The sequence below is a fragment of the Cynara cardunculus genome (genome assembly GCF_001531365.2).
Source record: "Cynara cardunculus var. scolymus isolate 2C chromosome LG 1, CcrdV1, whole genome shotgun sequence".
NCBI classification, from domain to species: domain Eukaryota; kingdom Viridiplantae; phylum Streptophyta; class Magnoliopsida; order Asterales; family Asteraceae; genus Cynara; species Cynara cardunculus.
Window position 1 is genome coordinate 42,931,089 of NC_037528.1, and position 10,568 is coordinate 42,941,656.

General features: G+C 35.3%; 1 protein-coding gene across 2 annotated transcripts in view; it reads left to right on the forward strand.

The window, feature by feature from the left end:
• Nucleotides 1-7,412: 7,412 nt before the first annotated feature.
• LOC112528988 (dnaJ homolog subfamily C member 28-like) overlaps nucleotides 7,413-10,568 on the forward strand; it is a 4,446-nt gene continuing 1,290 nt past the window's right edge. Inside the window, exons 1-3 of one of the 2 annotated variants that reach the window (XM_025140073.1) lie at nucleotides 7,413-7,705; nucleotides 8,704-9,034; nucleotides 9,687-9,867. In XM_025140073.1, the coding sequence (XP_024995841.1) occupies nucleotides 7,425-7,705; nucleotides 8,704-9,034; nucleotides 9,687-9,836 (762 nt within the window). In that variant the 5' untranslated portion in view covers nucleotides 7,413-7,424 and the 3' untranslated portion in view covers nucleotides 9,837-9,867. The remainder of the gene's footprint in view (nucleotides 7,706-8,703; nucleotides 9,035-9,686; nucleotides 9,868-10,568) is intronic. The other variant, XM_025140077.1, reaches the window with a different exon arrangement.

Genomic DNA, 10,568 nt, shown 5'->3' on the forward strand with positions numbered 1-10,568 from the left:
TGAACATATATATGTAAATTGAGAAAATTAACTGAATGTGATATACATAAGAAATATGAATAAGTTGTATCAAATGGTTGATGATGAAAAAGAAATTATGAGTAAGGAAATAACATATTCAAGGTTAGAAGAATATTTCAATATACCAAAGTATCAACCCAACCAACCCGACTAACCCAGCCAATCCATACGGGTTGGGTTGCACTTTGGTTTGGGTTGGGTTGGGTTAAAATTTTTCCAAACCGCAAGCATTGGGTTGGGTTGTTCAAATGTCCTCAACCCGATCAACCCAACCCATGAGCACCCCTACTTACAAGTGCAATAAAGTAATTTGAGTTTTGGAGAGATAACGCAACCTCACGACACTTCATTCTTTTCCTTTTCTTCTTTGCGATTGTTCATGGTTTGACAGGTTAGTGGATCCGTAAAACTCACTAGGATAAGCGGTATTGTTGAACCAGACGTGAGTTCAATGAAAAAGGAGAGGATTGTTCAATCAATATCTCCTTTCTTTGGACCGTCTCCCTTAGCTAGTGGCTTAACCTCTTGTTCCTCTTCAGAGTCATATTTATGTAGAAACCAAGTAACTCCAATGAACAAAATTCATTGCTACACCAACAAGTTTTATTCAGTGGATCAATAAGGTTTTTACATGAAACATGACAACGAAGAAGAAGAAAAAGAAGAGAAGAAGAAGAGGTCGAGCCACCTATAGGGAAAACGATCCAGAGGAAGGAGAGATTGACTGGACAGTTTCTGAATCCCTTTAACTTTTCTTTGAATTTGCGCCCAACAACCTTTTTAAACCATGACCCCAGAAAAAACAATTCAAATACAATTACCAAGACAAAACGGTTGAGAATGAGGAGTTGGAAGGTTGTTTTTTCTCTCTCTAAAATTCAAGTTAATTGAGTGCGTTTTTAAGCTTACAAATGATAGCTTAATCAGGGCCGTTCTTTAATATGTCATATATGATATTTGTATATTGCTATGCACATGATTATATATAGAGAAGTTCAAACGAGAACACTTTAAAAATATATAATACAAAACGAAATTGTGGATATTTGTTCAATCAAATCCAACGATCATTATTAAACTACAGTTTTAGACTTAAAAGTGCAATAAAGTAATTTGAGTTTTAGAAAGAGAAGGCAAACCCCACGACACTTCATTCTTCTCCTTTTCTTCTTTGCGATTGCTCATGATTTGAAAGGTTAGTAGATGTAAGTTCAAATAAAAACGAGAGGGACCGTTTAATGAATATCTCCTTCCTTTGGATCGTCTCCCTTGGCTAGTGGCTTGACCTCTTCTTCCTCTTCAGAGTCATATTTATGTAGAAACCAAGTTGCTCCAATGAACTAAATCCATTGCTGCACCAGCAAAGTTTTATTCAGTGGAGCAATTTAGTTCTTACACGAAATATGACAACGAAGAAGAAAAAGAGGTCGAGCCACCCGTAGGGAAAACGATCCAGAAGAAGGAGAGATTGATTGGACAGTTTTTGTAACCCTCTTATTTTTCTTTAACTTGCGTTCAACACCCGTTTTAAACCCTCACCCCCCCCCCCCCAAAAACGATTCAACTACAATTACCAAGACAAAAAGGTTGGGAATGAGGGGTTGGTAATGTTGTTTTTTCTCTCTCTAAAATTCAAGTTAATTGAGTGCGTTTTTATCCCAACAAATGGTAGCTTAAGCAGAATCGTTCCTTAACATGTTATATATTATATTTGTATTGCAATGCACATAATTATATATAGGGAAGTTCAAACGAGAAAACCTTAAGAATATACAATACAAAACGAAATTGTGGATATTTATTCATTCAAATTCCACGATCATTATTAAACTGCAGTTTCAGACTTAAAACTGCAATAAACTAATTTGAGTTTTAGAGAGAGAAGGCAACCCCACGACACTTCATTCTTCTCCTTTTCTTCTTTGCGATTGCTAATGGTTTGAAATGTTAATGGACGTGAGTTTAAAGAAAAAGAAGAGGGACCGTTCAATCAATATCCCCTTCCTTTGGATCGTCTTCCTTGTCTAGTGGCTTGACCTTTTCTTCCTCTTCAGTCATATTTATATAGAAACCAAGATGCTCCAATGCACAAAATTCCTTGCTACATCAGCAAGTTTTATTCATTGGGGGAATATGGATTTTACACGAAACATGACAATGAAAAAGAAGAAGAGGCCACCCATAGGGAAAACGATCCAGAGGAAGAAGAGATTGACTGGACGGTTTCTGAAACCCTCTAATTTTTCTTTGAACTTGCGCCCAACACCCTTTTTAAACCATGACCCCAAAAAAAACGATTCAATTACAATTACCAAGAAAAAAAAGTTGAGGACAAGGGGTTGGTAACGTTGCTTTCTCTCTCTCTAAAATTCAAGTTAATTGAGTACGTTTTTAAGCCTGCGAATGATAGCTTAATCAGGGTCGTTCCCAATAATGTCAAGTGTGAGATTTGTATATTGTAATCCACATGATTATATATGGGGAAGTTCAAATGAGAACACCTTAAAGATATACGATACAAGAAAAAATTGTGGATAATTGTTCAATTAAATCCAACGATCATTATTAAACTACAGTTTTGGACTTACAAGTGCAATAAAGTCATTTGAGTTTTAGAGAAAGATGGAAACCGCACTTCACTTCATTATTCTCCTTTTCTTCTTTGCGATTGTTCATGGTTTGAAAGGTTAGTGGATGTGTGTTCAAAGAAAAAGGAGAGAGACCGTTCAATCGATATCTCCTTCCTTTGGATCGTCTCCCTTGGCTAGTGGTTTGACCTCTTTTCCTCTTCAGTGTCATATTTATGTAGATACCAAGTTGTTCAAATGAACAAAATTCATTGTTGCACCAGCAAGTTCTATTTAGTGGAGCAATTTGGTTTTTACATGAAACATGACGACGAATAAAAAGAAGAGATCGAGCCACCCATAGGAAAAATGATACAGAGGAAGGAGAGTTTGATCGGACGATTTCTGAAACCCTCTAATTTTTCTTTGAACTTAAGCCCAACACCCTTTGTAAACCAAATCCAACGACCATTATTAATCTACAGTTTTAGACTTAGGGGTCGTTTGCCAAACACCTACCCGGTAAGCACTTACCGGTAAAATTCAATACTATTATTTACTTAATGGATAAGATTTTAGTCAACAAAAATGGCTTTCTATGCGACAATTACCCGGTAAGAGCTAACCGTGATAAGAGTCATTGTCCTTCACTTACCGGGTAAGTCTCTCAATCTTTACATCGTTCTTACTGGATAAGATTTTTGGTCATCACCATATTCATCTAATATAACTTGGTAAACGATTACCCATGTAATTATTTGACAAAAGCCACCTTACAATTGCAATATAGAAATTTGAGTTTTAGAGAGAGAAGGCAACCCCATGAGATACTCAAAACAAATTTCATATTATGATAATACAAGAGATTGAACGATATATATTTTAATATCATTAAACAAATATCATCGATTAAGTGGTTGTTGATGAACACAAGTTTAGGGTTTATTTCGGCCGCTCATTGGAGACTCCGACCGGCAAATCAATGGTTTCATCGGGCCATTCGAGATGTCTTTACTGTTCAATATTCACGGTCCGTAATCAGATTTTTGGTAAATATCATCATCACTCATCATAGAAACGACGGTAACCATCATCTCTAATATAATCAAATATGCATCTCTTACGTGATAAGAATAAAAAAAACAGAAGACGAAAAATACAATGGATGATCGATAAACATGTAGTTTTAATTTAACCTAAATATATAGGGGGGAGGGGGTTCGTAGATCCTTTGAACATACATAACTAGTTACTGGTGCCGACGAGTAGCAGCGGCGGCGGCGGCGTGACGGGAAGGAAAGGAAACCCACGGGAGGCGAGAGAGTTTTTTCACCGTGGTAATTCTGATATTCATAGGGAAGAAGGATGATTAATTTGAGGGCTTGATGACGTGACATGTTCTTCCCCACACGTTACTTTATTTTTAATAAAAAGATATCGAAATCATTTTGAGATAATATGTTAGGATCTCCAGAAGTTTCTGGATGATTTTGGGGTTTTTCTTATATATTTTTGAAATTTTGCTTTAAAATAGATAAAATAAAAAAAGAGGGTGAAATTTGGGATATTTTTTAAAATAGTTTTTTAATATTTAAAATAATAAAAATTAATTGAGATTAGATATTTAGGAAATAGATAATAATATCTTACTAAAATGTTATATTTTTAATAATATAAAAAATTATAGAGTTACATAAAAAATTAAGAATTGTTTTGAGTAAATTACCCGGCAAGTAAACGATCAAGTTGAATTTTACTGTTAAGCGTTTACCGGATAAGTGTTTAGGTAAATAGCCCTAAGTTAGTTTAACAATATAGTTATTGTTCTTAATGAGCTAGGTAATTTATGAAGCAGGTGCAAATATGACAATTTTCCAGCTAAACACTCATTATATGCAAACAACTAAACCTGATTGTATGTTTGAACATGATCCCTCTAAAGAGAACTTGTCTTCAAAACATCTCTTAGGGTTGTTATGACCTCAAATGGTGTTGCCTCTATGACATCATCATCCTTGTTAAACGTTGAATCCATTACAGAGAAAATCCTTATACAAGCACTGTTTTATCAAAGAGTATGGTATTAATGAAATAGATTTCATCCTAGTTCCCATATATTGAATCTCTAAGGTGTCGTTTACCAAATGCTTACCCGAGTAAGCACTTACCAAGTCACTTTACTTTACCGGATGAATATGGCAAGGACTAAGAATCTTACCCGATAAGAGTCAGGGCAAGAATCGAGAGTCTTACCCGGTAAGTGATGATGACGACTCTTACCATGGTTAGGGGCTTACCGGGATAAATTGTTGCATACGATACGTTTTAATGAATAAAAAATCTTACCTAGTAAGTAAGCGATTGTGTTGAATTTTATCGATAAGTGCTTACCGGGTAAGTATTTAGGTAAACGACCCCTAAATCTTTTAGGATACGAGTGGATGATACCTTGGGATGATCCATGTGGACCGTAAAGGGATCGTCATTGACCTGTCCAGAGAAATAAATAATCAAAATGAGGTAAACTATAGCATCACATAGAGTGCTAGTATGCAATTAACTGGCAGAAAAATAGAAATGAAGCCTCCACTCACCATTTCTGTTATCCGTAACCGCCCATGACCGATAAGACCAACCCAGTCTCCTTGGATACTTGTAATCTTTTTAAAAGGATTAAAAGTTGATTACATGTAGTACAAAATATATAGAAGCTCAACAAGTTTACCACAATTACTTAACAGTTGCATCACAACAGATACCTGAAACCGTGTACCAACTTCATGGAGACGATTAAACAACTATTTGCCCTTGAGCTCATATATGCTTTTCTATGTATCTGAACCTATGGCCTCAGATCCTGGGTCATCTTTTACAAGAAAAGCACCAACATAAGGATCCTGGCGTTTATAAGGTAGTTAAATATAGATAAATTGTACCAATGGTTACAATAAGTCACATGAAAAGCACCCAATATGGAAAAATGAAGAAATGAGATCACTACAATTTCACTTACTGTGTTTATGGAAAATCCATCCATCACCAAGTTCCATCTCCATCATCCCAATAAACTTCTACACCTGCCATTATAATTTCACTTAGAAGAGAATAGAAGAGTGGTCTAAACTAATTTTGTTAATATTAAAGAAAAGATTGTATATTTAAAAAAAAAACGTTTATTATACCTTTTTAATATGAGCAAGAGTATCACCATTCAGTACCGACATAAGATGCCCCTCTTTCTAATGGGCATATATCAACAACTTTTTCATTAAGCCAACTCATAAGCATAAAATCCACGAATGATGAATGAGTAAAGGCTACATCCAAAAAACTAAAGACAGAAAATGAGTAATCCATTTGTTTAGATAAGTTTTCCCTATTCTTAGTTCTTCATTTTATGTGTCCAAATTGATCTCAGATCAAGTAAATAGAAAAACTTATTTGTTTTTTGATTACCATCACATAATGAAAATGAGCCCAAAAAATAAGAAAGTTCAATAACGAAAATCGTTAGTAATGCAAAACATGAATGTACCTTGAACCCAAGTTTCATGGGCCTTCTTATTTTCTTCATCTCCCATAGCAAACTTAAATCCACAAGTATGAAAAGTGCGTAATAAAAACACATCTTGACCCAAATCCAAGTGTAGCTATACATACTTCCTTTTTCTTGTTTAGAACTTTTTCTGATTTCGCTACCACCAATGGTTCTGTCTTGAATGAAGATTCTTTGGATGTTTCCCATAAACCATCTATCTTCAACTTGCGAATCAGAAACAACAACAGATGTATAACTTACTACCTGCATCATATGACGTTGCTACAACACCTTCCATCATTTTAAAGAGAACCCATATAAGTTAAACACCTAATGAAAGATGAACAAAATGGTGAAGCTTCACTCACAAAATAGAACCCAAATTCTCTCGCACATTTGATCAAACACCTTATTTGCATAAAAAATACATACGAACAAACTTTTATCCCTCGACATTCATGTCGATGAATTCACTTTAGGTGCTGGTCTATGTTGATTTCCAACATCTATCACAAAGGTTCTTGCTCATATTGCATTTCATCGATTAAACATGTAAATGCAAAACAAAACAAAAATGAGAAGTGATGGAAGAATCGAATCAGGAGATAGATATGAAAGCAAGATTGAAATTGTTGGAAAACAAAAATAAATTATAAATTACCTTGATGGATGAGCGATGAAGGACTGAGGAATCTTTGAATCGATGTACACACATAAGTGGATTGATAGTGAACCCTAACCATTTACATAATCACAGTTTGAACCGATTACCTGGATCGAGGAGGGATGCAATAAACCCTAACCATTTACATAATCAGAGTTTGAATCGATTACCTGGATTGAGGAGCAATGGAAGGATCGAGGAGCGATGGAGAGTATGGAAATCGATTTTCTAAACGGCTGCTTCGGGAATCATCGTTTTGGAGAGCGCAATCTGAACGAAGCAGGGAGGCCTCTCTTGGAAGATTAAGATGTTGCCGCTTTGGAATAGTCGTTTTAAGAGTAGTGTTGCTATTGTGTATTAAGATGTTATACTCTATGCTAATTATATTGTAATTAAGACTTTAAGACTTTATGCATTATAAGATAATGCCTTAAGATCAAATGTTGTTTTAAAACTTTTAGTAAATTTGTTTTATAAAATAATATAAATTAAAAGGAAAACAAACAACCCATACGTTTTCTACAACCCACAAGTTGGAAAAAAATCCAAATCCAAATTCCAACTCACCTCATTTCAACCGACTATTATTAACAGCGAACAGAATATTAAAAGGTGCCATGGCAACCATTCACCCATGGCGGCTCGACTCCTTAAGGCGATAACCATCGCATCTTCTTCATCACCGCCGTCTGTTTCCCGACAGATGCTGAATGAAGCCTCACCTCTGATAGCCATCTTTTGTCCTAGCTTGTCTAAGGTTAGGTGGACTTCGACTTCGTCTTCGTCGGAGGACGACTCGGCGACTGCTGCTAGGAATCCCAATAAGAAGATATCTGAACGTCTCTCCGGTGTTATAGACGCCGTCAACGACCGGAAGCTACCCCCTGAACTCCGTGGACAGCGCAACAATGTTAGGTATCTTGTCTCTATTCTAATCGTGATGTATAGGATTCTGGATTCACGAATTATCCTGTTCTTCTTGACATTTAGATGCAATTAATCGTAATTCGAATGTTTATGTTCAAGCAGTAAATCCTTAAATTAGGAAAATCCTTGTTTCTCACAGGGATTTCAAAGTTAGGGTTAGTTTTTTACGCTTATGAACGATTATGGAGGCAGATCAAAATAATTGAGACATGTGATTCCACATGCGTATTGAGAACTCGAGAAAATTTCTTCAACGATAATAGTTCATAATAGTTATAAAATTACTTAGGCATTTAAGACTTTTGGAAGGATGAGGGGAAAGGAGGAAGGAGAAGAGTCATCAATGGACGTTCTTCCAAGAACAAAGTAGTCTTATAAAGGTTAACACAAAAAGATAACTTTGCAACTAATTCAGGGATTACAGAAGTTTTTTACCCCTGATCAAGTGTAGATTGAACTGGTTTAGGACTCCATTTCCTTTCGTAGACAGTGATTTGTGAAAACGTAAATGCTTAAGGAATAGCATAAAAACTTATTGATGGAGCTATTCACCTGACCAATTGAGACTTAATTCCATTAAAAGGAATTAAAACAAAATTTTAGGATAAAGGGATACTAGAATTGAAGCAAACATGATTGATAAGCATTCTATACATAGTTAAGAATGAAGTTTGAGATAGATGAGCTTATCTCCCAGACAGATGCTCGTTTTAAGGGACTGTGGGAAAAACTTGTAACCAATGTTATGATTCGAACACACATTTCTTTGCGTATTCTAGTGCTATATCATAAAAGGGACTGTCGAATATGGAGTGATCAGTGATTATAACAAGAACTACGTAGAAAAGATGGCCAAATAAACTTGTTTTTCCTCCCCGACTCTAGTGATGCGGAGGAGTCATGATATACATTGAACACCTTTTAACATGATCATGGTAGTGATCATGGTAGTAACTCCTGTCTACTTCTTTTTGACATTTGATCAGGTCAGAAACTGATATAATGAATGTTGTGGAGCGAAGGATTTGGCGTTCTATGGAGGAGGGTCATTTTGAGAACCTGCCAGGGAAGGGCAAACCCCTAAATTTGAATAGCAATCCTCATGCTGATCCAGCTGAAGACACATTATATAGGATACTGTCGAAGAACAAGTGTGCACCAGAGTGGGTGGAACTAAACAAGGAAATCAGGACCAACGTTGCTGAATGGCGATCAACCTTAAAGAAAGCATGGGCTCGCAAGGAGAGTGGAGATATGTCCAAATGGTTTGAATATTCAGATTCTTTGAAACTTCAGCTGCACAGCATCAACGATAAGGTTAGTGATAATCTGTATTCACTATAATACCTAAAATGTCTATTTGTTCTAATAGAATGTTTTATAGGACTTCAGCGACCAAACAATAAAGCATACTATCTAAAAATGTTACAATAGGTTTATAAAAAGTTTTTGGGCCTTTTAACAATTTTGTAAGGATATTTTAAAAATAAACTGTCATGTTAGCTATATATTTTTAAAAAAAGGCACTATTTGAAAAGTGCCTCTGTATTAAAAGATGCTCTGCTGGAAACTTCTAAAAATGTCTTATAAAATAGCTAATACTACACTTTATTTTAAAAATGTCCTGAAAAACTTGTTAACACTCGGCGTTCAATAAACCTATTGTAACACTTTTAGATAGGACATTTTATCGTATGGTCCTATAAACTTAAAGGCTATAAAGCCTTCGATTAGGACACTTAGACATTTTAGGTGACTTGAAAACCCGATTTCGCTATAGTGATTTACATGATACCGTTCTTTCTAAGTCGATATGTCACTATCATTAGAATACTTTTTTTTGCTGATGAGAGATAAACAACATTTTCTTCTATTTGTTCTTAGGATTGGTAGTTACGTACATACAATGACCGAGAGAAACAAAATAATTGAACACTTGCCTATATTCATATTTCATGAATTCTAACAGGTAAGCACCAATTATAAGCCACGGGCAGATAGAAAATGGATAAGACAGGCTATGTTTGGCAAACTACTTGATAAGCTAGCTGGTAGTTGCAAGGTTTTAAAAGGCAGAATCGGGCCTCGAGGCGTTTTCTGTCAACGAGGCGGAGCGTAAGCCGCGAGGCGATCTGAGGCGTAAGCACGAGGTAGAAATATAGATACACCAAAATACGTATATATACTACACAAATATATATACATTTGTATATATATATATTATATATATAATACTAAATTACTTAAGAGGCGTTGGTTCAATGGTTCTTGACATATGAAAGAGTGAAACTGGGAGACAAGCTGAGAGGGTTTGGAAAAATTGGTTTGCTTGGAGGAAGAGGAAGGGTCCAACCATACTTTTTGATTGAGAGGAGAAAGTACCAGCTTTTTGGGTTTTAAAATATTAAAAATACACATTAGGGCCCTTGTGCTTTGACTTTGAGTTTCTAAAAATACAGAAAGTCTTATACTATAAAGAGAACTACTACTAATTCTATAAAACTTAAAAAAGGTCAAAAAAACCCATTACCTCGCCTCACGCCTCACTGAACCAAGGCGTAAGCCTCGTTCAGGGTCCAAGAGGCGTCACCTCAGGTGCAGTTTTGGGCCGTCTCACCTAGAGGTGTTAGCCTCAAACGATTTTTAAAACCATGGGGAGTTGATAAACTAGATGATGAACAAATTATATTTGACAATTATATGACCAAAAAAGACATCTTGGAAAAATAGTCATTTCAAATATTTCATAATACAATTCAAATAAATTTCTAATAATATAATTAAAAAAATTATAATTATATAATATGTTAACTAATACAAACATGATAGTAAAGAAAAATTAAATAATATA